This window comes from Podarcis filfolensis, assembly GCF_964270895.1.
Source record: "Podarcis filfolensis genome assembly, chromosome: 6".
NCBI lineage: Eukaryota > Metazoa > Chordata > Lepidosauria > Squamata > Lacertidae > Podarcis > Podarcis filfolensis.
Genome location: NC_139609.1, coordinates 48,325,299 through 48,352,233, shown reverse-complemented (window position 1 = coordinate 48,352,233; position 26,935 = coordinate 48,325,299). Strand labels below are relative to the sequence as shown.

The window sequence follows — 26,935 nt, the reverse complement described above, 5'->3', positions numbered from 1 at the left end:
GTATAGTCATGTCATATCAATACAGCTCTAGGAAAGTTCCAGATTTTACTATGCAATTCTTGCAACCTAGTTGAAATTAATTTGAAGAGTTGATAAATGTTTAAGTACATTTGAACCTATATAGCCATCCAACAAGTTCAGCTAAGTTTATTTTTTATTACAGTAGTCCAGAGTCACAATAAATGTTATCCTTTGGTGAGTCAGCATTCTTCTGCTGTTACCTGAACATGTGATTGAGAGTACTTGCAGCAGATGATTTCTGCATATTGGTGAGCAGATGATACAGTCTCCTATGCTGGCTGTGTATATATAAGTTGCCTGCAGTATGTTGATTCATAATATATTCCTGCTATTTCTGCAAATTAAATATTTTGGTTGTTCATGTTGAGTCTGATGCAAAGGCCCTCTTAAGATTGCACATTTCTAGTGAGGTTTTGTTGTTGAATAGCAGGTTCCCATGCTGTATAATGCATTGCTTTTAGAAGTGATTTGCCATGTAGCAATGAGAGTGTTGTTCAGGAAGCTTCAAGCCCAAGGAACTGCTGAGCATAAGGAACTAAGTTCTTTGGGTGGAATAATTGTGTCTTTGAATTTTATGAATTGAAGCTGTTTCTAGAGCCTGTGGATTATTATATTTAATTCCCACTTTTCCCCAAGGAACTCAATATAGCTTATGGGGGGGTTATTGGGCTGTTTTGTATTTTGTGATTTTATATTGTAACCACCCCGAGACCTGCAGATATAGGGCAGTATACAAATTAAATAGTGTGTGTGTATACTTGGTTCCCCGCCCCCTGTTTTATCCTCAGAACAATCCTGTGAGTTAGTCTAGGTTGAGACTGACACAATGAGTATCAAATTAAAGTAGGTTTGATTTGAATTCTCTATATTTTCTTCAGTGTATAAACATTAGCATTTCAACTTAGCCTCTCTCCCTCACTTTACACTCAGGTGTTAATTTATGTTCAGTTCTGATAATCTCTGCATTGTAATGTAAAAATTGCTCTGCACAGAGAGAAAGAGAAGCACAACTATTCAACTGGTAAGGTAAAGGTAAAGGAACCCCTGACCATTAGGTCCAGTCGTGGCCGACTCTGGGGTTGCAGCACTCATCTTGCTTTATTGGCCGAGGGAGCCGGTGTCCAGCTTCCGGGTCATGTGGCCAGCATGACTAAGCCGCTTCTGGCGAACCAGAGCAGTGCACGGAAACGCCGTTTACCTTCCCACCGGAGCGGTACCTATTTATCTACTTGCACTTTGATGTGCTTTCGAACTGCTAGGTTGGCAGGAGCAGGGACCCCTTGCTTAAAAACCAAATCAGGATTTATTCAAGTTACTCAATAATTTTCTTTAAAGCAGGTTCTGTTATATGAAGGCCACAATAACACAAAATAAGGATAGCCAAGTTGCCTTATTTCTATAGTATTTCATGAGAAATGAGACACAGAATTGGCAAACTGATGCAAAATATTTATTCCAAGTTAGTTATCTTTTGTTGCAGTAGTTTTCCCCCTCATACAGACTCAATGTGATAGTCACTTTTTAAAATCTGTAAATAATGTTATCAAAATAATCTTAATCTTTGAAGTCCCACAAAAATTTATATTTTACAATCCACCCTGAATATCAAGGTTGCAAGAACACAAACAATTCCTATATCCAAATATTTTACAGCTGTACCCCCAAAAAAGAAAAAAAACCAAACACGCCTGGTTAAGTGATGAAGCTCCCCGAGCCGCCAAAAAACAAAATAAAAAAGTTCCATGTTATTAGCATTAATTTAACACAATTAGAACTTCCATAGCCATTTTGTCATTGACAATGATTGTTTTAGCACATTATTGCCGCACAGCATTTTGCTATGTGGACGGCAGTATGAGAAGCATGTGGCTGCCCAACTCAGTCCCTTACATCCTGCTGCTGATGAGACTGAAAGTATGCCTTGCACCAGAAGGCCATGAGTCACCCATCTGCATGGACTGTTCTCTATGAAGCATAGAAGGGCAAAACCAAAAATAAGCCAATAGCTTTCTTCTTTGGGATATAATTCTTTCCCTTGTGCATGAAGTTTTCAACAATAAAAAGAAACTGAACAGACTTGAGACAGAATAAACTCTGCTTCATTTGAACCCCAAACATTTATGTGCTGAACTACAAACTGAGTTTGCTGGGTTGTTTTGTACTGTGGGTTTTTGTGCCTATTTTCAGGCATCATCGTCTGAAGTTTCACTGCTACTTGTTTCTGTATCCGACTCCTCAAACTCTGTCTTAAAAGTGCTTCTCCAGTGGGAGAATAGTTGACTGTTGCCACGACCTTGAAGAAATCCATTCTTCCTAAAGCCGTTTCTTCTTAGCTGCAGGAAAGAAAGGAAAATGAATTCATATTTTTCCCCCTTTTCCATTCAGACAGAGCTCAAAGCAGAGTACACTCTAATACTATGTACATATAAAACAAAGTCTATATAGGCTTGTCAACATGCAAAAAAATAACTGAGTAGACGCTTTTGCAGTCATCATCTCACAGGTTTTATGAAATAAATCTAGGAAACGACCGATAATATTAAGCACAGAAGCTAAACATACCTGCTCTGACTTTATTTGGAACTCTTTGAGCTCATCCTCTGTGAGGGGAAGGCAATTATCATCATTTTCAGGGTACTCTTGCCACCCCATTGCTTTCAATAACCTAGCAATTTAAAGGTGATGGGGTGGGTTGAGAAAGAGAGGTTGGATTAACAATGGAAGAAAGACCCACCCCCACATCACAATGCATACAAAATTGACACGTTTTCTATAGATACTCACCACTGATTTTTACATGAATAGCCTAGTTAAGTTCTATTTAACAAGCATTGTTAACAATGTTTGTTAAATAATGTTAAATAATTTTTAACAAGCATTCTTCAGCTGCAAAAGAACATGGGGTAACTTTATGAAGAAGGACCTAGGTAATGAAAGTAAATGATGTGATTATGAGGGGCTGTGGAATGAAAAAGGAATAAGGCAGGAATGGGGAGCTTTTTTGTGACAGGCCCACTCCCTGAGGGTTAATGTGAGAAAGAACTGGACCAGTGATGGCTGGAGCTAGAAGCCAAGTGGATGGGCTTGCCGCCTTCTCCCTCTCAGGTTATAACTGAGTAGAATACACCTCTTGTATTCTTTATTCATTAGTAAGAAAGCAACTATTCTTGAGGAATAGTTTTTTTGTGTATGCACGCTGATATGCATGTATTAGGTGCTTGTCAGCATGTCAAAATCTGAGGGGTGATTTGACTGAAAAATAAAAAGTCCTTTATAAGCAAAATAATTGTGTCATCTGCCTCTTCCAGAGCAAACAGGAGAAAAGTTCTCTTCCCCAACTCACTCTACCTTGTAGCAGCAACATCACTGCCAACAGGGACTCTGTGACAAATGATGGCAAATACACCTTGCTCCCTACTCCTATTTTGAAACATAGAACTGTAGAGTTGGAAGTTATCCTAAGGGTTATCTAGTCCAACTCCCTGCAATGCAGGAATCACAACTAAAGCATCCCTAACAGATAAGGAGCCATTGCTCCTATGCCTGCTCTGAGGGAGCAGCACTGCAGCATCAGAGGTTGAGCAGTTACTGGGTCACGGTTTATGCAGGCCTGATCTAGCCGTGACATTAAGTGTCTACTGTTGTGTTCAAACAGCTGGGGTAGTGTCAGAAGACTTAATGATTTATTCCACAAAAACATTCTGGTCTTATGTGTGATAGATAGCTGTTAGGGAGTCACCCTTGCCATCACCTTTCAAATCATATGCCTCTGTGCAAAGAGTATAGTATATACTCTTTGTATATGAGTACCCACTGCAGGATAGCAAAATGTATATGAGTACCCAGTGCAGGATAGCAAAACGGCACACTACGCTGCAAGAACAGCATGATCAAACAATAGAAGCAAAAACTGACAATATATTGTAGTTGGTGATAGAACTTTAAGAAGTTTCAGGTTCTACTTTTACTTCTGACTCTTATTCCACTAATTTAGCTACAACGCTGGTAGAAAAAGATGTTCCTTAGCAGCCTGTCTTCCCTCTCACCTGTGTTCTGCTTCTAATGAGTGAGAAAGGTTCTCCCCTTCTTCTAAAGGCAGAGAAAGACCATTTTGGTGACAATTCTCTTCCCAGTTTTCCTTTGGTTCTGGTGTGCTGCCATCCTCCATCTGGCAAGGGAGAAAAAAATAAGTCAAATTGCCTGGTGAAGGCTGCTGAGCCAGGTAGGCCTTGTATATCATAAAAGGCCTACCTAGGCCTTTAGATCATAGCATCAAACAACCACTCTTGTACTGCTATCTATCCAATCAAAACCACACTTGCTATGGAATAAGCCCAGCAAGACTTCAAAACATGCACAAATTGCTCTGTAAGGAGTTTACTTTTGGAAAAATAATCAATATATACCCAGCCTTCCTGACCATAATTAATGCTAACAAATTACATTGTAAAAATATTCTTTTTTTCAAGATCCCTCTATCTAGAAGCTGTAGTTTCTAGAATGTTAAGCAAGTCCTACTAATAAGAACACAATCCAGCAAAGTAAAAACACATGTGCAACAGGGTGCTGTGTGTGCAATTTTTGAGGCTTGATGAATCCTACAATCAGGATTGTGAATGGGTTCCCAACAAATAACTTAACCATGTATTCTGCACACATTGGATCTGGTCCCACAGACATCTGACAAAATACTTAGTTATAACCTTATTGTAACCAATAAAGTCTTTTGCTTCCAAGGTCAGTAGCCAGTACTCTTTAATACCTCTATCACCCTTTATTTCCCAAAAGTAAAAAGACTTTAAAAGCTTTCAATTACCTTAATGTGCTAGTCCAGCACAATTATTTGGGGAGTGGGGGAATGAAAATGTCTATACTGTTTTGTGTTATGCACTTTACATTTCTAAAAATTAAATACAGCTTTGTTTTATTTGTTGAAAGAACTAGTATATATAGATTAAAAATGAATTTCTGCAGGGGTTATTTTCTAAATGGACATACTGTGCATGAAGAGGACACATATTTTGTTTATGTGAAAACTCACTCCTTTAACTATCTTTTATCACCTATCTGCACAAGTCAAAGAACAGAACCAAAATTCAAATTCCTATAAAAAGTAGCTGATTACCAGACAAGTCAAGCACTTAGAATAGTTGGAAAATACCAGCTCTGCCATACTTTTAACACAGCATTTCATTTCACACTCAAAAATCCCTATCGTTTTAATACTCTAGAAAGAAAAACCGGAGCTGCACCCTTACATCCTCCAATTTGTTGCTCTCATGGCGCTCTGGCAACTCCCCATTCCGGTCATCCTTCAAGGCCTTCAAGAACTCACTCTTCTTATCTGTGGTGCGGCGCATCAGCTTTGTCAAGCGAGAGGAGTTTATTTCAATGGGAGGGGTGATGCTGGAAGGACTCTGTAGAGAGAATAAAAGTGCTGCAAATCTTCCAGAGTTTACTTTTTACCAGAGGGATCCTGTCCTCCCTACCTCATTTCTATTTGTGTCATTTAAGCTGGGTGATCATAAGTGTATGCTCACTCATGTTCAAATACTTTCAAATCCAGTTTTTTAATTCAACCTTTCAAGCTTACCTCTTTGGAAGAGGTGAGAACAGAGCCACTGGCCAGTATAGCAGGTTTGGTTACAGACACTGGACTTGTAAAAGCAGAATCACGGCTGGAGGAGAGCGAGCCTGGTTTATGTTCACTTCTGTTAGCTTTCCATTGGCTTGGCTGCCATGAGAAGAGAACAAATACAGTAACATTAGGGAGCGAGAAACTGCATAAAAGCAACATCAATAATTAATCTAGTAACTTAATTTTTTATCTTGCTTAAAACTAGACAGTCACCTTGATTACTATTTATATTTTTGTCAGCAGGCTGAAAAAACTGGCACCAGCCCCATCACGGATCCAGGAAAAGGAGAAGGAAAAGAAAAGTGGTCAGAGTAATGTAGAAAGTTTCCCATCCCCATTTTTACTTGTGACGGGCTTTGGCAGGCCTTGCTTATTCCTACAAAGAGGTGAGAAGGTGCAACAGTGGGCAATTAGAATTCCCCTGAATGTGTGCAAATAGAGGGGGCTGCATTTAGCCTACAAGACACATGTTGTGCATGGTGATTATATGGTAACACCCTGTGTAAAACATTTAAACTGAAGAGGAAGCACTAAGAGTTGAAGACAGGGAATATAAAAGTAGAAGCCAGGAACAGCTGGGGAGAAAGCATGCAGAACTGGAGTAACGAGGGAACCTGGCACATGTCCCCAAGTCACAAGTAAATAGAGATTGTTGAGAGCTTAATACAAATGTTCCTGTGTCTACTGGTTGTCATAATGCAGCCCTTCTCAGCAAAGGAGAGAGGGCACACCCTCACATTGGGGAGCGGGAAGAAAAGAGAAAAGGAGGGAAGTGCATATAGAACACTAACTCAAGATAACCAGTTTTTTAAAGAAAACTTAACCTTCAACAGGAACCCCTTATTACCATTTACATTCTAGTAGTATTGTACAGGCTTAGTACAGCACAATTTAATATATCCCTTAGGTTGCTCAACAGAATGTTAAAACTTCCCCTGCAGTGGTACCTTTGCCTTTTATCTGAGTGAACCTATGCATACCTTGGAAGGGGGTGTTGCAGGCTTGGGAACCAGATTTTTGTAGACGCTTGGGACAATGGTAGTTGCCTTGTTGCCATTTGAAAGCTGAGGCCCTGGTGACGTAAATGCAGCTGAGAAGGCAGCAGCAGGATCTTCTTTTGAAACCTTTTTGATGACCAGCATCTTGGTAGGTTGCTTGGCACTAGGAGGGTTTTCTAGTAAAAGGGGTGGGGAAGAGAAACACACCAAATTTTCATTAAAAATGCAGTTCATCCGTAGTTCAAATGGGAATGGATGGTTTTATAGACGCTACTTGTTACAGGAAGGCAGAAACTTTTCTACAAGTTCACACTTTTCTCAGTCCAGTTATTTTAGCACCTGCTCAAACAGGAAATATTTGGTGACAGCTCATCATATAGGACAGGATCTGAGAAGGGCTAGTCTGGAAATGTAGTTAACAAATAGATTTATTTTAGATTTTCAACCAAGATGGATATTAAGTTCAAATAAAGTCCAATTCTAAAGGACAGTGCTTTATATAATTGCAATCTGATGAAACAAGTTATATTCACTATTCTTCCATGAGAGTCTTTGGAGGGAACAAACTTGGGCCAGTAGGAATTATCAGTTGTGCATATTGTTACAAGCTCATCTTTACGCCCAATATAGTTTAGATGAGCACTAAGATGCAAGTAGCTATGCTTAGCTTAGGCCTCTCACAAAATGTCTTGACTTTCAATTAGTATGTTCCATTCTGGCTATATGTCTGTAACCAGTGGTACGCATAGGGCCTAACAATCTTAAGGACTACTTTGGATGTTACATGGCTGAACATTGGTACAGTAGATGTGTGATTAATGGTTAGTAGATGACATGGGCTGCTTTGGGCATTAAAAAGGATCCATAACTCATTGAATCAAGTCCTTCCTTTACTATGTAGCTTCTTAAGGCTCAGGGCTCAAGCATCACTCTCTTGCTTGTGCCACGTGTCTGGTGGTTTGGATGAGGGATGGAAACACAGCACTTTCCACATAGCTGAAACGAATTGGAGAAGTGCTCTAGATACTGAATGGGCAGAATTTAAATGTCTAGGATGCTGAATGTCAAATATGATGGGGGTGGGGGGAGAAAAGAAGAGAACACAGGCATTTCTTGGTGAGATCCAAGGACTCTACAACTCTACCACTAAATATCCAAGGCATCTTTGAAAATACTAAGATTCGGCTCAATCTGCTTCAGAATTCTTGGGATTGAAAATGGAAAGACAATTTATATCTTTTACTAAGATGATGGCTGTTCGATGATGCCTCAATACCTACCCCAAACACCAGATGGAGTCCCAACTGGTTTACTCTGGCTGTTCTGTTTTCCAGCTTCTGGATTCAATGATGGCTAGAAAACAAAAAGAAAAACATATGTCTTATTATGATACAAAATTTTATTAACTATTTTCAAGTTACTTAGCTAGGACTAAGTTTTAAAAACTTAATAATTGTATTTAAATTCAACATTATTCTCTCACAGTTTATATACCAACATCTCGACAATGTTCCTTTGCTGTTGTACTTAATTACTCTGTAAACCAGTGTGAGCAAATAGCAAGTTTATTAAAGAACTAGGTTGGAGATACAAATAGGTTTAAGTGAAGCAAGTGTACTGCATGAAAAGAACATTAAATTTTTTAATATAGTCTAAACATGGAATAATCAGTATGTCTGATCAGAATCTAGCCTTAGGGAAAGCTGTGAGTTAGAAGGAGGAAGAAACTAAAATGATACTGGTTGCCCAACTGGCATGTGGGAGGAACTTCCCATATATATCCAAAGAAAGGAGTTTTCCTATGAACACATAAGTGGACACATGTTCTGGATACATCTCTGGGGGCAGAGCATTCACACATTATGCAGTTTGGGGAAACACAGAGACGCATGAAAGCATAGAAGAAATCAGTGCTTGTGAAAAATCGGCAGGAAACCTTGTTGAAAACACAGTACTGTACACTTACAAAGTCTTCCTCCTCAAATTGCAGTTTCTCCTTTTCTTCCTTTTCCTCCCTCGTCTCAGCAGGTGGCTTTTCCTGAAAGGCTGAACCCTTTCGGGAGTGGAAATTGCCATTCCAGTGGCGATGGGATCCAGTTCCTCCTCCTCCTCTTTGATTCATGCCATCATGGCCTCGTGAAGAACCATACCAGCCAGGCTGATTGCCAGCTAGCCCAACATGAACTCCTTTAGAAGCACCAGAGTCCACAGAATCATGACGGTGCAGGGAAGGCTGATGCCAGCAGTCTGCATGAGAGGAAGATTGTATGAATAAAAAGTTAGTACCTAAAATATCTGCCATAGTACAGATCTCTAATGAAGCCAGCGTGCAGCAACAATGCACTTTGTCAGGGGTTGGGAACCTCTGGTGCAGGAGCCAATTTGGACCTACAATGCACCCCAGCTACTTCTGGCAAATCACACCTATCTATTCCCCTCCCCCCAATGCCACATGCAGCCACTGAAGTGGCTTCAAAGGAACAATTGGAAGCAAGCTCATCATTGTTCCCTTGCTGAAGCAGGGCACACTCTAACCATCCGTCAGTTGATTTTTATGGAAACAAATGCTCAAAAGGGGGGGAAATTCTTCACTTTAGCAGGGCAGTCAGTGCAAACACCACAGCAATCCTGGAGCAAACCTCTTTGATGGCATACTGGGAGTGCTCTTTCATAGAGGCACATCACCTCATTGTGATATTGGGTGATTGACAGATGGGAGACCCTGCCCAAATTTGGCCTGCAAAGTGTAGGGCAGAAACAGATTTGGCCCACCTGGGGGAAAAGTCCCCCATCCCTGCTCTATGTCAGTTCAGAGTATCACCCTTACTACTCCAACCAGATCTTGGGATTACAGCCTTTATTATGAAGCCCAAGTGAACAATATACCCTAACCATTCTACCATACAAGCAATGACATTATAGTCTTCTATCACAGCTGACTTTTGCTTAAGTATGCCAACAGACTCCTAGCACATCATGAAAAATCAGAATACCACCTACGGAGTGCTCTCAGTTTACTCTCTCATAGGAAACAATTGTTACAAAGTCCGGGGTAAGTTGAAAACCTCCACACTTTTATCTCAGACAATCAGGTTTTTCAAGCATTTAAATGTTTGCAGCACCTAAGTGAGTAATAAAACCTAAGACCAGTGTGTACAAGTTCTAGTATGAGCCCTTTTATATACCTCCTGCAGTTCTGAGGGGACCATTATTAAAAAAGCCATCAGAAGAGTTGTGGCGTCTCCGGCTTACTCCAAAGCGGCCCTCTCCCCGAGGAAGATGCTCTCCGTGCTTCTCAAGAGTGGTTCCAGGGGCCTATTAAGGAAAAAAATAATAATCAAAACATGCAAAGGCTCTGGAATTATGAGCTCCACATGAGTTTTCAGGAGTTTATCAGCAGACTGTTTCCTACTTTGTTCAAAAGTGATATTCCAGTGACCACCAGAAACAACCAACAAAGCTATATTTGGTATATATGTACCAGCTTCAGCCACACATTTGCAATTGTGTAGAATCTGTTCCTTCCTTGATGCCTTTTAAATACACTGTGACAGCAAGTTATCTTGCTATTATTTCAGGATAACAGATTGATCAGCGGTCAAACAGTTTGGTCAGGGCGCAGCCTGACTCCCTCCTTTGGCAATCTTTACAGAACTTTAGTATGGTTGCCATCAATTTTGATCTTAATTAATTTTTATAATGTTTTTAGAATGTTGCACTATTTTAGTGTTGTTAGCTGCCCTGAGCCCGGCTTCGGCTGGGGAGGGCGGGATATAAATGAATTTTTTTATTATTATTATTATTATTTAGGACCTATATTGGAAAATGGCATTTAGATTCTTCATTTATAAGAAGCCATTGAAAGTGCACATTGAGTGCATTATAATAGTTCTATGCATTATGATAATCCAATCTGGATATTGTAATTAATTATTGCTACCAGGTCTATCCTAACCAGGAACGGGAACTGCTGGTGCACCTATCAAAACTAGCAAAAAGCACTTCTGGCTATAGCTGCTACTGGGCACACAGGAGCAATGCCACACCCCTATGCTGCACATTTGAATCTTAAGGGTAAAGACAACCCTATCCAAATTATATATATACTCTTACGAGGGGCTCCCAGTAGCCTGGCTTCCAGGACAACACCAGCTTAGCTTCAGTCATATTGTAGCATTTGTTGTTCCCAGAACATCCACTTTGTCCCTCAGGGCACATATTTTGCCCACATATTAATTAACAATTTTTTGTGTTACTGTAATGGTAAATGTTTGGATTTTCTCTGTGCATGACTTTGAGAGACTGGCTGTTCCAAACCAGGGGTAGAGAACCTTTTTCAACCTGAGGTCTACATTCCCTGGGAACCTTCAAGGGGATGCATGCCAGTGGTGGGTGGGGCCAGAGGCAAAAGCGCATGTATCAATTAATGTAACTAGAATAGGCTACATTGCAGCCACACAAAACACAAGAGTTTAAACCAACCCTTCGCAATAAAGCAAAAAACAGTTTGAAGAGGGCACTGGTTACATTTAAGTTTTGCAGCTTTTTCCATGTCATGACAACACATCATTAGTGACAAATTGTCCAAAAATGCAATTTGTATGTTAGTTTTTTTAATGCAAGCATTAGTTTGACAAATGGGCTATCAACTCTGGTAGCAATGTCCTACCATTTTATTGCTGATGCACTTTTAATGCGGGCTCAATATGGCCAATATAACTTAACTATTTTACAAAGCCATGTATGCGTTTTAGGCAAGCTGGTCATAACTTGTCTAAATGTTATTGAAGAGTTTGATCCAAGATTCAGTCGTTTACCTTAGCAGACTGTGGTGTAGAGAAGTTAAGCCAGGCAGGAACAAAGTCATGCTGCGCCATTTAGGTCCAGTATCTCTCCTTCAATAAAGCGAGGCATCAAACCTCATGGCCAGGATCTAAGACAAGATGAACAACACATATCCACTGTCAGCCCTTCCCAGAGCAAAGACAACACAGCAAAGACAGGACTGGGCCTGCCCCCAACAGCTTGGACAGCAACTTAGTATCTTTCCAAGAGCTAACTGAAGGATATACAACTTGACATAGATCCATTCTGAACTACTGTAGTTCAATGGCTCCTGTTGATTTCCACCCTCCATGCTCAATTCAAACCAATAAAACTAGAAACTGAGCTCCATCAACCTCTATAGCTTCTGCTGGGAACTAGAAAAAGTTGATGAAGAATTCAGTATTAATTTCCCCTCCAGCATATTAGTATTTCACTCATGTCTCCCTCTGGACACTATAAATCATGGGTAGGCAAACTAAGGCCCGGGGGCTGGATCCGGCCCAATAGCTTTCTAAATCCAGCCCGCGGACGGTCCAGGAATCAGCATGTTTTTACATGAGTAGAATGTGTGCTTTTATTTAAAATGCATCTCTGGGTTATTTGTGGGGCATAGGAATTCATTCATTTCCCCCCTCCAAAAAAATATATAGTTCGGCCCCCCACAAAGTCTGAGGGACAGTGGACTGGCCCTCTACTGAAAAAGTTTGCTGACCCCTGCTATAAATCTTTCACAATAAGCATGTTTGAACTGTATCATGGCTTTTCCATGAGCACATAACAAGAAATCCACAGTCAACAATATCCCATTTCCCATTTTGTCTGAACTGGGAAACCCTTCAAACTTCTTCAGTTATCTAAAGGACTGTCACGTGGAGGATGGAGCAAGCTTGTTTTCTCCTGTCCCAGAGGCTAGGACCCAAACCAAAGGATTCAAGTTACAAGAAAGGTGATACTAACTAAACATCAGGAAGAACTTTCTGACAGTAGGGCTGTTCAACAGTGGAAAAGACCCTCTTGTAAGGTGGTGCATTTTCCTTCATTGGAGGTTTTTAAGCAGAGGTTAGATGGTCTTCCGTCATGCTTTAGTTAAGATTCCTGCATTGTAGGGGGTTGAACCTGATGACTCTTGGGCCCCTTCCAACTTATGATTCTATGCTTCTAGACACCATCTGAAGGCAACCTCAAGCCATGGCTTCAAATACCAGTTCCAAAGCTACTAAACAGGATATTATTTTTAACTAAAGACTTCCCTGTTGTTTGCCACCTCATGCAAAGACAGGAAAGGAGCAGCTGCACGTGGGTGCACAAGACTTCTTATTTCTTCTTATTAAATCAAGATATGACCATTTGAACATACCTGTTGTGAAATATCACAAACAGAGATGGAAATGAAGGCGCAAAGATTGTGTATTTTCATATAGCTATAAACAAAAGAAGTCCCACAATGACTTACCTAGTCCGGCCTCTGCAGTCCACCACTCTCACTTTTAGCACTTCTCTTGGCTCTCCAGATTTCTTCCTTCTCCAGGGTGCACCTATGCCAGCTTTGTGGCAAGGGTGAGTCCCAAAGGAAGCACGAGAAGCCGCACTTCGTGCCGACTGCACCCCTCACCCCTCTAGCTGCTCATCTTAATTGCTCTCTGCACTTATATGAGAAAAAAAATACCTAAAAGGGAGTGTGCATTTTTGAAAAGCCACAACTACATTCACCTCATTAATTTAGCTGTTGTTGTTACAATGCTATGCAACTCAGCTTTTACATTACAACAGTACTTATCAGATATGCACAGCATTCAGAAAGACACCATGATTAATGGTGAACTCCACAAATCCACTTTGTTCATCTTCTGCAACAACTTGATTTGGAATGGGGGCGGGGAGGTGGGTGGCAGGACCATGAAGTATCTTGCAAATTCTGAAAATGTGTGTTAAAACTTATATTTGTAGAAGTTCTAAAATGCAAGACTCATCTTCACCACTTTTATAGTTGCTTAAAAAGTTGTTAGCATTCTTAAAACTGTATCTTGAAAGGATTTTCACATAATGTAACTTAAATTTCCTTGCTGAGGAACTAAAAGCAACTTGATGAAGAGGTAAGATTCACAATGATTTCTGCCCTATTGTTGCTATGAATGCATTCAATTAAAGCTAAAAGTAAGGGGCTAAGCCAGAAAATAATCTCTCCCTGAACTAATTTAGTTGAGTTGTTGCTTTAAAAAAGAGAAAGTTGGTGTATTATAATGAATTTGGGTGACGATCTTCTGAAAAGTGTAGAATTCACGAAGTATTCTCTGAAAGAAAGACAGTATTACCTATCAGTAAATGAAGCAAAAAGGATCTAAAAGCTCAATAACATGTAAGTTTTCCATGTCTTCTTCAGTTTCTACTGAAATCATGAAGCAAGCCAGTTTTTAAGTTACCTGTGATTATTTTCAATCAACACCCTATTTCAGCATTTTTAACTTGAAAGTTATCCTATTTGTACCCCATCCATCCATGTATTACCTTATTTTGTCTTCATAAAATAGCTTCATGAAGTAGGTTAGGCTGAGAGACTTTACCACCCACAGTGGCTGGGGCAACCCAGTCAGATAGGCGGGGTACAAATTATTATCATCATCATCATCATCATTATTATTATTACCACCATCAAAGCTACCTTGTGAGCTTCATGAATAAGGATTTGAACTCCAACATTCCAGACATACCTACTTTCCAGGTGCCGCCATGTTCAAACACAGGCCTGCCAACATGCACTACCAACAGAAGATACAAATAACACTCTCTAATTGCAAATTCACTGAATACCGACAAAAGCCCCAAAAAAGGGCCAGAAAGAAACAAAAGGAAAGTTGTCTGCCTGCTCAGAGGGAACCTTGAGGCTTGCAGATATGTATAAAAAAAACACTTTACAAGGCGGCAAAACCCCCAAAGTCAACCAAAAGAGGACTGAGCACAGTCAATACTATGCAATGCTGAATATGTAAATCTAGCTCAGAAAAACTCTTATGAAAGGTTTAAATTTTATTACCTACCAAACAACCCTCACTAATACAGTGTCTATAATTAATCAACCCTAACTACTAAGCTATGACTTATTTGAAATTGGACGCGCACACACACCACAGAACACTAGCACATCACTAAGGATGCTATGCATTTTAGAATTTAAAAATTCCACGTTCCGTTGATTTATCACCATGGCAGAAATTACAGGCCTAGAATCACAAAAGGTAAATTATGGAAGGTTTCCTACTGGTCAAAAAGAAACCCCAGAACAGCAGCATTTAAGGTATTCTGCATAGCATTCATTTCTTTAAGTCCTGAATTTCTCTTTGATACATACTTCCTGTAAAGTTATATTTGACTGGAGAACTGGGCCCAGGCTAACAAAATGAACTTCAATAGGGACAAATCTAAGGTTCTGCACTTAGGCAGGAAGAACCAGATGCACAAATATAGGATGGGGGACACCTGGACTACTAGCAGTAAATGTGAAAAGGATCTAGGGGTCTTGGTGGACCACAAGCTTAACATGAGTCAACAGGGTAATGCAGCAGCAGCAGCAAAAAAAAAAAAAAAAAAAAGCTAACACTATTCTAGGCTGCATCAACAGAAGTATAGTGTCCAAGTGAAGTAATAGTACCATTCTATTCTGCCTTGGTCAGACCACACCTGGAATACTGTGTCCAAATTCTGGGCACCACAATTTAAGAAGGAAGTTCACAAGCTGGAACATGTGCAGAGGGCAACCAAGATGATTAAGGGTCTGGAAACTAAGGCTTACAAGGAGCGCTTGAAGGAGCTGGGTATGTTTAGCCTGGAAAAGAGGATAGGAGATATGATAGCCATCCTCCGATATCTTAAAGACTGTCACGTGGAAGAGGAAACATGCTTGTTTTCTCCCTGTCTTGGAGGGTAGGACTTGAACCAATGCCTTCAAGTTGTCAGGATATTCTGACTAAACATTTGGAAAAAACTTTCTGACAGTAAGAGCTGTTTGGCAGTGGAACAGACTCCCACAAGAGGTAGTGGACTCTCCTTCCTTGGAGGTTTTTAAGCAGAGGTTGAATGGCCACCTGTCATGGGTGCTTTAGCTGAGATTCCGGCATTGCAGGGGGTTGGACTAGATGACCCTTGCATCCCTTCCAACTCTAAGATTCTATGATCTCATATAGCTCAATGTGGAGCTATAATCATGGCAAAGTAGTAAGTTGATATTCTCTAGTCCAGCCTTTTCCAGCCTGATGCTCTCATGACATTTTCGACTACAATTACCATCATCCCTAATCATTAGCTGTGCTAGCTGGAGCTGTAGTTGGGGGTGGAGGGGGCTCCAAGTCAGGGAAAGCTGCTCTAGCCTGATTCAAAAAGTTCTATGTCAAGATTGGCACATTATTTTTAAAAGAATCACCGATTTAATATCCTGGCCCCATAATTACTATGCTGGGAAAGGGAAATCTGTGGTTCTCCAGATTTTACTGAACTCCAACTCTCATCAGTGCAGCCAGCATGGCCAGGAACTGTTGTCCTCTAGCAACACCTCCTCATGCAAGTCCCCAGTGAAGTGATAACTTCTTTTACTGATTGGGGCAGGAAGGGAAGTTAACTATCCATTCACAACCTGGAAATTGAACTCCTTATCTCCTAGATGGGAATTCAACATTATTTGGCAAGAGACATTAAAACACACACACACACACACACACACACACACACACACACACACACACACACGCCTTCTCAGGATTCAACTCAAACCAGAAATGTTGATTTCCTGGAACATATCCTGATGCCCTAAGTTGAATAGATTCCAGTTTAACATTTCTGACTTATTAAAGTAAACTAAACTAAAAAGATAGGTTAGTTTTACCTAATGAAGTATCTCAGTCACAGTAGACCTGTTGGGCTAAGTAGTTCTGCTAGCTAGCAGGAGCCAACACAAGGGTTTCTGCTGGTGCAGGGAGGCTTACCCACTCTCATCCACCTGCACCAGCCTCACAATCATTCAATCATGCAAGCAGAGATGCCCATTACTCTGCATTTAGAATAACTAGTCACAGTTTCTATATTACCTCAGCATCAGAGGCAGAATGCCTCTAAAAACCAGTTGGGTGGATCACAAGTGGGAGTGCATCATAGCACTCATGTCCTTTGGGTGGGCTTCCATCTGTTGGCCACTTTGAGAACACAAAGCTGGATTAGATAGACCCCCTGGTCTGATCCGACAGGGCTCCTCTTATGGTTTAAATGTGCTGCGTAGAGCAAAGCATTTGGTGTCAAGACTAGGACCCAGCTGAAAGCCCAGATTGGAATGTTGGATTTGGTATGCAAGGAGTGGGTGAGCTACAAGACGCAGCAAACTTTTAAATTGTTTGAAAAAAATACATAACCCTTTTCTAGATTCTGATTAGTCATCTTCTCCTGATCTACGTTACACATAAGCATCGCCTCCACCTCTTTTTCCTATACAGAGTGTAGCTTAAGTGCCATAAGATAAGGTTGTATCCCAACTTCAACTTTTCCTTCAGAAGTGAGGATCCTTTGAAAGAAAACAAAGACAAGTAGAATGTATACCATGTATCTTTAGATTCAATTATACTGTACTTTTTTCTTGCTTCCATTCCTAAAGTTAGGTTGTTTTTGTCCTATTGTTCAATTATTGTGTTTCTGGGTGTGTACTTGTATTTTAGTTGTTAAAAAATGTCAGTATTATTAATAGAAAAGCACATTGCAGTGCTGTGGCATCTATCACTACAGCTCTCCAGCAGAAACAGATGCATGGTGACAGCTGGGTGCTCATCCATGGATAACTAGTATTTACCCTTCTAGCAAGTAACAATTGAGAATGAATGGCGTAATATACTTGTCTAAACTAAAAGTGAAAGTTAATACACAGTATAATTCAGGAATTTAACATTACAACCCTTGGGAGGAAAAGTTATTCACTTAACTCAAATACTAAAATTATTTTCGTTTCAGCAAAGTTGTAACTGGGTTCTATTTTGGGATAAAAGTTCCAAGCTATTGCTCAGCTTACAAGAGGTTTGCCTGAGAAGCAAAGCAGAGAAGGGTTAAATTAACACAATGCAGTTACATGTAAATCTGCAAATACCTGTGCATTTGTTAAAGACCTAACAAATGTTACCATAGACACTGAATAGCTAATAGAATTGAGAACAAAAAAGGGTTAAGTGTAATCTCCATAGAGCAGCCCTTACTTGTAATGTTTTTAGTACTGTTCCTTTCTAAAGAGTTTTAAAATGGCTATTTGCATGTCTGGCGGCTTTGCAATTTATATCTAGTGTAACACTATGAAATCATGCCCCCTTCAAAAACATAGACATATATAATATTGCAAGTTTGTGTGCCACATCCATATTATAGTGGTCAAAATCTTGTACATAAATGTTTAAATCAAAGGAACCTATTGTCCCAGGGAGCCTCTCAACAATCTGACAGATAAGCTATCACTCATCAGTCTGAAAGTTAGCAATATGCCAATTCATCCATCTCATTACCTCCTCGAGTGCCTTACTTCAATGCTTCAGAGGTTTGTCAAACCACAACTTCACAGGAAACTGACTTAAGTGCAACTAATAAACCAATATGGCAAACAGCTGAGTGTGCAGGAGAGCCTAGTTTACTCTAGAAAACTGCATGTTTTATGCATTCAGCTTTCTAATCACTGATGCATACAGTTACAGCTCAATGTTTGTTAGGTATAAAGGTAAAGGTACCCCTCACCGTTAGGTCCAGTCGCGGACGACTCTGGGGTTGCATGCTCATCTCGCTCTATAGGCCGAGGGAGCCGGTGTTTGTCCGCAGACAGTTTTTCCGGGTCATGTGGCCAGCATGACTAAGCCGCTTCTGGCAAAACAGAGCAGCGCACAGAAATGCCATTTACCTTCACGCCGGAGTGGTACCTATTTATCTACTTGCACTTTGACGTGCTTTCGAACTGCTAGGTTGGCAGGAGCAGGGACCGAGCAACGGGAGCTCACCCCGTCGCGGGGATTCAAACTGCCGACCTTCTGATCAGTAAGCCCTAGGCTCTGTGGTTTAGACCACAGAGCCACCCGCATCCCTTGTTAGGTATAGGTATACACAAATTACTGAGTGATTCACATGGGATTTACTATCTAACCTTAAACAGAAATCTGCAAAAAACCAGTCCAGATTCCATTAATTCTACCCAATCATGATTAGTTGCTATGTTCTCAATTAAAAACACAGTTCATTCTACTTCTTAAGAAACCTAATTTGCTCCATACATCTCTTGATTGCATGACTTCCAACGCCATGTGCAGTAGTTCTTTGCTAGTTAGTGCTACATTGCATTTTCCCATATAAATGCATTTTGAGCAATGGAATTCTGTATTGGAAGACACTTTGGAAGACACTGTATTGGTAGGCAAAAACACTTGGATGTGCTGTTCAGCCACATACTAAGACTTACTGGCCCAGAGGTCACAAGCAGCACTAGCATCTGGACCCTCAGAACTTGAAGGATTGAACTTACTCCCACACCAAAGAAAACATCTTCATATATTAACAATTTTGAATTTGATCTTTCAGTTTAGTATGGCAGAATGTATTTATGATGAACCAGTATAATCAACTAACACTGCTTCAGTCTAAATCCTAGTCTATTTTCAAGCACAGAAAAAAGGAGCAACAGCAGTCTGGCCCAACTCATGTAGAACAGAGTACAAACATTTCACACCACATCTTTTCACCTTCTACAAAAGCAAACAACAGCCCTAACTTCCATCCTTAGGATGACAAAATTCAAACTGGTATGGTCAACCCTGATCAATAAAAATTTCAAAAGGGATGTGATTAATGTAACCTGCAGAGCAGAGGCAGTGACTGAAGGCCAAACTAAATGTTAGGAGGGGAATATGGGATTCATTAGATCATTATGTGATTGTTCGCCTAATGAGTGATTTTCTAGGAACGCATTATGTTCAGATAATGGGATCTGCATGTATTACTTCTGAGAAAGCTTCAAATCAAGTAACTGTCATGTTAAATCTGAAATTTCAAGCCATGTACTGGAGATTTCCTTCCACTGAAACCTTGAATATGGTTGATTAGATGGAAGGTGATTTGGTGGGAGGTTCTTAGGTGGTTCAGACAACTGCTGCAGTGCTTATGATTTACACCAGTGGTTTTCAGATTTTTATTTTATGGGAACCCATTCTGCACCAACTTATCTGCTGAGGACCTCCTGTGTCCTATAAAGGGTTATGGGGCTTTTGACACCCAGCTCTGTCAATTTCTGATGAAGCACTGCTGTCTTGGTACTTGGCAGAGAACCAATAAATTGTAACTAGATGGAAGTGCTGTTGTTGGGCGGTTCACCTGCCCAGGAAGGTGCTGTTCAACCAGTTCTAAAAAGGATTTCACTCTCCCTGAAGGATCAGGTGTGCATCCTGTGGGTGCTTATGGATTCAACTTTGCCATTTCAACGTGTGATTGCTTCAGTGGCATGTAGTGCATTTTATCAGCTATGCCTGATATGCTGACTGCAACCTTTTCTTGACAAGAGACAGCCTGGCCATGGCTGGTTAATTTCTAGACTGGAATAATGCAATGAGCTTTTCAAGGGGTTGTTTTTGAAGACATTTTGGAAACTGTAGTTTAGACTATTGCAGCTAGACTGCCAACAAGAATGCTATGCAATCATATCTTGCTTGTGTTATTGGTATTGGTATTAACCTTTTAAATGAGAGTGAGAAAGGTCTCAGCCAAAGGGCTGCAGAAAGGGCCAGGTACAAGAGTGGACAGAATATCAAATACAAGTCTTACCTTCCAGTGTTAGAAACAGATTTGAAAGCTAGGAACTAAATGGCACCTTAAACTTAGGTTATGGGTGCAACAATGGAATGCTTTTTAAGTAACAAGAATACAAAGCTGAAAATGAGTGAACTGCAGCTAAAATATTATGGTCATTTTTCACATGGTCTAGTCCTTCTCTTGCCCTCCCCCTAATATTCTTAAGAGGGTCTCTTCTCCAGTCTTCAGAGAGTAGCTGGAAGTGGGGAATCAGAAAAGGTCCTCTCTTCCTTCCACTGCAATTTTAATCTGAAATCTTAGACGTAGTACTGCGCCCAGAGCTCAGAAACTGCTCACACTAATAAAATTTCCTGTCGCACAATGAGCCTAAAACAATGGGAGTTTTGAACACTGTTACCTTCATACAGTAGGCTACATTGTGGCCACAAAAATCATATATTTCTATTCAGACAAGAGGGTGTATTTCTATATACAAACTGCAGGTGCCCCTGGAATGTGTGTAGTGTACACACACACACACACACACACACACAACGTCCATCACAACAACAAGTATTTCACTAGTAGCTTAATATGTCCCACATTAATCTACTAAAGCTTTTGTGAAACCCTTGAAAATCAGAACTACAGGTTAACATACGAAGAATTTACCCTTTGTACACTGAAACAAGAGAGGCATCATTACTGATATCATTGTGAAGTGGGCCATTACTAGACTATTATTATTTTTGCCGTCCATAACGCCACACATATAAGCCATGGCTCAACTGAAATTTGATCACTGAGTTGCTTCATCCAAGTCAACATATTGGTTGCTGAACCCATATTAATTTGTGCATACTTTATACCTGGATGATGTTCAGAGGATAATCTTGGCTTAGTAAATCAAGACTTACACAAGTTTCAGGCACTCACATGCAACCATTTCACCTCTTCCTTTGCACAAATGAGCAAGCCAGGAAGCTGCAGCCGACAGCTTCTTGATACATTCACACTTGGAACTAGTTAATGCAGTGACCACCTTAATACCATGGTTTCATAATGTGGTTTGTTTGAAAGCCATAACTATGGCTCCTGGTCTGGATGCAGCTTCCTGGCTGCTTCACTCTGGTGAAGGAAGGAGTGAAATGGCTATGTGTGGATGCTGACTCTTGTTTGTATCTCAGGTTAATATAGATGTCTATCAACATCAAATGGTGATGACCAACACAACACATATATTTATCCATAAACAAAGTCTAAGGTGACCAGTTCCACTGCCACACTATTTAAAACTTCCCAAGCTTTAAAATGTTCTGGGTTGTATCCGAAAACATCATTGCACAAGTGGAATGGCTTTCATTCATGTACTTCTCCTCCCCCCTCCATGCACCCCCACCTCCCCAACCCACTACCTCAGATTCGGGGGTCATGGGGAGGAGACGTTCCACTGCAGGAGCAGAAGTCATTCCATTTATCCAATGGTTGCTGGATTCAACCCATAATAGGCTGCAAGTAAGCTCCAATTTTGGTATGGGCAAGTTTAAATGCCTGTACAAATACATAGCTATTTTGGAGATGAAATTATTTGGGTGTAAACACCATACATTGTTAGGGACGCGGGTGGCACTGTGGGTAAAACCTCAGCGCCTAGGACTTGCCGATCGCATGGTCGGCGGTTCGAATCCCCGCGGCGGGGTGAGCTCCCGTCGGTCGGTCCCAGCTCCTGCCCACCTAGCAGTTCGAAAGCACCCTTAAGTGCAAGTAGATAAATAGGTACCGCTTTATAGCGGGAAGGTAAACGGCGTTCCGTGTGCTGCTCTGGTGCCGGTTCGCCGGAGCAGCTTCGTCACGCTGGCCACGTGACCAGGAAGTGTCTGCGGACAGCGCTGGCTCCCGGCCTCTAGAGTGAGATGAACGCACAACCCTAGAGTCTGTCAAGACTGGCCCGTACGGGCAGGGGTACCTTTACCATACATTGTTAAATAAGTGGTCTTGAGTCTCCCCCTTTTAAAACAAATAATGTATTATATTTCTAAAATGAAAGCGGTCTGTTTCAATATATTCTTTAAAAAGTCATGTCAGACAAATTGAAGACAAGTCAGCCATTTTACACACCTAACCATTTTTTTGTAATTCAGTTACACCTGAACCTGAATTACTACTTTCCATATTTCCACACACACAGCTGTAAAATACCTGTGTACACTCCAGAAATTAAGCCAATGAAAGATCTGCATTAATTATCCGCAGCATCTATTACATACTTTTAAAATCTTTTTATTTAAAAAAGTGTGCTATGAGTGAATCCCATGTTTGATTAAATACATAGTGGAATTCACCCTTCACAGAGTTTCTCTTTATTATCTAGAACAGAATTTTATTTCCACCATGAATCAAACATATTACAGTCTTTCAAAAAGAAAGCTTAGATTTTAAGACCATCACAATTTAATTTTTTTGCATTTCTTCTTCTGACCTAATACGGTACTTGAAACTATGTTACAAGGTCGTATTTATACCATTTTACAAAAAATGTGATAGGCCCCATATGCACAGTACACATGTTTATTTCAGAAGTCTTTCTCCTTTTTTAAATAGGGCTTGTTCTATTTATGTTCTAGATACAGGATGGCAGTTTATGCTTTGGTTTAGGACTGCCATTGGGGAAAACAAGGCTGTTGTGCCTTTGACATTAGCTGATTTCCCACGGTAAGCATGAGGTTGCTCAGGGGCAGAAAATGTATCTTCACTTTCTCTAATTTTGTGCCATGCCATTCCCCCATGGCTGCCATATTGTAACTGGCACCATCAGCATTCTCTCAACATTCAAAATGGTCCAAAAACGTTGGCGACCCCTGATATATGGTTATGCTACAAGTGCCTGAGCTTAACATTATTAATGACAAATTAGTAACATGCTGCAGCCTACTGTAGGAGACATGTTAGGAGCCCGGAAAGAGAATAAAAATTAGGCATCAGTCTCATCACCTTTTTGAAGAAATGTGTGCCCTAGAAATGCATTACATTGGCCTCAATCTAGCTTGACTTTACCATATAGTACTCAACTATTTTTACAGCTAAAGGAGTAGGGAAAGGGGAAGTGGAGAGATGGGAAGTATCAAAACCTCTTATCTTTCAAAGTACAGTGTTCTTTCTAAAATACAGAGGTTGCAGCAAAAGAGCGAACTAACATATTTCTTTCACAATAGTCATTCCTTCCCCCTTAACAGTTGTCCATAAGTCAGTAAAGGCTAACAAATACCATGCAAATCAACTGGTGAGGCAATACTGGCTTCTCTTTCAGTACTTGCTTTGAATGCAACATAGCCACTCTCATCTCTTTCCTTAAACATTAACAAAATTCTAGAAACTTAAATGGAAACCTATCTTTGGGAATTATATTCCAGTTCTGTTGTTTCTTCTAATACTAAATGTTTTTGCACTGCTACTCTTGTGTACAGAAATATTGACAATTTGTTACTAGGGCAAAGTTTCTGGTGCAAGGAAATCTTCCAGAATGGTGAGGCTTACACTCTTCTCTTAATTTACAGAGGCAGAAAAACTAGCAAGCACCAGAATGCCTAAGTGATAAACGAGTTTCTGTATAAGCTTCACTATGTACAAAGCACTTGAGTTTAACTCAGGTATCTAAAACAAAACTGTGCAATAAACCACATGTTAGCTCAGAAGTTCCACTACACTTAATGCAGCTTGAAGTTAGTGTGAATAGGAATGCAGACTATTAACTGGGTGGACATATTTTGAAGAGCATTTAGCATAACAATGTTAATATTTTGCAGGATTTAAGAAAATTTCTAATCTTATTTCCATTTCTCATTACAGTAGGGTATATGACAACAGCAGCAGAAATTTGACAACACAACTCAAAATCTAATTAAAAAATCCCCACCCACAGTCGTATCTGTCTACTACTATTAGCAGAAGTGTTAATGTAGCATTCAGTACGTGGACTGTAGGGTTAAATTTCACTTATGCTTGTTGTATAGAAAGGGAGAATTGCAAATGGTAAATCGACTAAAAAGTATTAGCTGACATACAAATAATCCCAAACCCACTAATCTCTTTGAAAACAACATGTGACTCATGCAAAAGTGTGTACAAGTTTATATAAATGAAGTACCTATCAAAATGATTGCAAAATTCTATTATCCTTTCATAATATACTTAGTTCTCATCCTTACCCTGACAATGATCACCCAAGACAGGGGTGCAGAGATTGGGGATTTAATGGAAGATCTATGTGATTTTCAGGAGGTTGGCAACGATTTCTGACTATCAATTGCTTAATAATAGCAAGATGCGCAAATCAGATTGCTGAAATGAAGAAAACAGGGTGGCATAGAGCAACAAGGAGTGGATATGTGTGTGGAAGAACTGTCAGCTCAGTTCAGGTCTGGTACTAAAAACAAATTCTTGGGCTCAGAATTCTTTAATTTTAAGTATGCCTTTTGCACCCAACTCTGGTTGATGGATCTTGGGGGTTCCAGGAAAAAACAAAAGTAGATCCTATAAGTCTGGTTTCTTCCCCCACCCCTAAGAAAACACTGGTCACTGGAACTCTTTTTCTATTGCATCTAAAAGTCAAACTAATTACTAAAGTATTGATAGATCTCTAGATGCAAATTCTTACTGTTAAGGTTATCGGGCTGAAGTACTACTTTAGTACATTCTCTTTAAAAGTTAAGAATTGTTCAGTTTCCTTCAGACTATCTTCTACATAGAAGGCATATAGACAAATTGTCCTATTTCCCAAGAAATGTTGGTGCAGAACAGGCAAAGCAACTATCCTTTTAAGACACACAACAACTTCCACATTTGCATTAGATTCTATTTAACATTTATATTTTAACTCAGCCACCCAAATTTTAAAGGAACATGTTTTTACACCCCCACAAACCCAAATAATTTCAAGCAATATCTAGAGTTATATAGCCAAAAGGAAAGACACAAGAAGTGCACATTCCATTCAAGCATTAAAAAAATCTACCAGTAACTGCCGGAATCTGACACTACTCCTTACCTTGAGTCATATGCAGCAAAGAAGTATTACACAAGTATAATACTGTATGCCTTCCTTCTGCCTTAATATTCAAAATACTCTATTTGTACCTCCCTACAAACACACCCACAAGTCAACTCCCTCCTTCTCAGCCTGCTCAGCAAGAACAACAATACTAGATTTTACAAGGCAGTCTGCATGGAAGGCAAGATATAATTATCCAGTCCTGACACTTGTATATTTGTTCCTGAACACAGAGTCGCTGTTGTTGTTTGGGGCGGGTGTGTGTGAAAAAGAAAACGAAAACAGTTCCATAGGGAAACTACGCCAAGTCAAGCATTCTTACTTAAATATTCCTAGTTTTGACCCACCACACTTTACTGTCTCGAGTTGTCCAACAAGCTGTCTACAAGTTGTCCAACAAGCCAGCATTTGCCCCCTTTCCTCTAAAGAATAACTGCTCGCACTTTATAAAATCCTGTGCCCTACTCGACAGCCCCCCCCTACCCCACTTCAGACCCGCCCCCTACCTTAGCCTAGTCTCACAACTGCTTTGATCAGCTTCTCCCTCCCTTCCTATATCCACGCTGGAACTCCAAATCCATTTCACCCGCATGCCAACAAATAACAAAACAAAAAAAAACCCTCTCCCACCTGCCCTGAAAATCACATGCCACCGACTGCCTGCCCTGGCCACTCCGCACCTCCTGCTCAACTTTGCACTCCAGAGGCCTACCGTAGCCTCCTCCTTCCGCTATACACTCTTTACTCCAGCTGATCCTTCCTCGCACACCTCCAGTCTCCACCCCTGCCCCCCCCCAATTGCCCGCGCAGACACCTCCAAGCAGGTCCCCCCATTACCCTCTTATTAGTTATCGCCGCCTCCCTGCCACCCCAACCCTTGCCAAGCACCTCTCCGCGATGCCCCTCGTCCCGAGCACTTCCGCAAACCAACAACTGCCCCGAGCAACTCTCCCGGCCGCCAAGCGACCCCGCAGGGCCTCCACCGCCCCCTCGGCTCTTTCCTGCAACAGAACCTCCACTTGTTTATGCTCCCGCCCCCTCGCCTGTTCTGGGCTTCCCCCTGCCCGCTCCCTACCTTACTCTCTCCCCAAAGGCCGCTGGCTGCCGCTCAGCGCCGCCTCAAGTCCAGCTCCTCTTCCCTTCTCTCCACACAAGGCCGTGCTTACGGGACCAGGCCCCACTCGCCCCCTCCCGCCTCACTCTCTGTGTCGCTTGAGTTCCCCACACCGAACCATAACAAAGCTCTGCCCAAAATGGCTGCCCGGCCCAGCCCGGCCGGGGGCCGGAGGGGGCGGGGCTACTCACGCGTGCGAAGAGGGGGGGGAAGAGGGGGAAACACACCCACCTGGGCCCAGCCCGTGCCAAAAGACCGGGGCGCACGCGCACTCGCTTTCCGCTGCTCGTGCTCTGGCTCGTCCGAGCCAGGCGAAGTAGTCTTTCGCGTGCCGCCCACCAAAGAGGCTGCTCAGGGCTCTCGCGCGCCTTCCATTTCTGCTCTGCGCATGCGTGAGCGTGTATCCTCCTGGTTGTGTTATCGGAGGCTGCAGGCAAACCAGCCTTTCACAGCTACTTCCGTGATGCTGTGCGCTTTCCCCGCACGCTAACGTCCTGCTGACCGAATAC

At 41.1% G+C, this 26,935-nt stretch overlaps 2 protein-coding genes across 10 annotated transcripts in view; one reads left to right on the top strand and one right to left on the bottom strand.

Annotated features, from left to right (window-relative positions):
• TMEM69 (transmembrane protein 69) overlaps nucleotides 1-26,935 on the top strand; it is a 37,989-nt gene that overhangs the window by 987 nt on the left and 10,067 nt on the right. Inside the window, exons 2-3 of one of the 4 annotated variants that reach the window (XR_014549538.1) lie at nucleotides 5,903-6,045; nucleotides 8,686-8,780. The gene's annotated coding sequence lies outside the window, so the exon portion shown is untranslated. Of the gene's footprint in view, nucleotides 1-5,899; nucleotides 6,046-7,857; nucleotides 7,939-8,685; nucleotides 8,781-26,935 lie in introns of those variants that run through there. The other 3 variants (XR_014549539.1, XM_083620215.1, XM_083620216.1) reach the window with 3 other exon arrangements.
• Nucleotides 1,450-26,935, bottom strand: GPBP1L1 (GC-rich promoter binding protein 1 like 1). 6 transcript variants are annotated; one of them, XM_083620200.1, is made up of 14 exons: nucleotides 26,388-26,586; nucleotides 17,439-17,535; nucleotides 16,560-16,739; nucleotides 12,938-13,775; nucleotides 11,475-11,590; nucleotides 9,843-9,972; nucleotides 8,624-8,904; nucleotides 7,938-8,010; nucleotides 6,640-6,833; nucleotides 5,615-5,755; nucleotides 5,280-5,438; nucleotides 4,068-4,189; nucleotides 2,584-2,686; nucleotides 1,450-2,354 (listed from the first exon to the last, which is right to left on the bottom strand). In XM_083620200.1, exons 5-14 carry the CDS (start codon nucleotides 11,532-11,534, stop codon nucleotides 2,205-2,207), a joined length of 1,413 nt encoding a protein of 470 aa, XP_083476326.1. In that variant the 5' UTR covers nucleotides 11,535-11,590; nucleotides 12,938-13,775; nucleotides 16,560-16,739; nucleotides 17,439-17,535; nucleotides 26,388-26,586; the 3' UTR covers nucleotides 1,450-2,204. The 6 variants fall into 6 exon arrangements, with proteins under 6 accessions (XP_083476326.1, XP_083476328.1, XP_083476325.1 ...); XM_083620202.1 differs by lacking the exon at nucleotides 16,560-16,739; XM_083620199.1 differs by lacking the exons at nucleotides 16,560-16,739; nucleotides 17,439-17,535; nucleotides 26,388-26,586 and adding an exon at nucleotides 26,658-26,935.

Bases quoted from the DNA above. Each gene is read 5' to 3' on its own strand.
- GPBP1L1 (XM_083620199.1), bottom strand. From the start codon at position 11,534: ATGGCGCAGCATGACTTTGTTCCTGCCTGGCTTAACTTCTCTACACCA. The intron at 8,905-9,842 runs GTATATAAAAGG...CCTCTCATGCAG, and splicing joins TCCCCTCAGAACTGCAGGAG to ACTGCTGGCATCAGCCTTCC. The intron at 2,355-2,583 runs GTATGTTTAGCT...TCTTTCCTGCAG, and splicing joins TCCAAATAAAGTCAGAGCAG to CTAAGAAGAAACGGCTTTAG.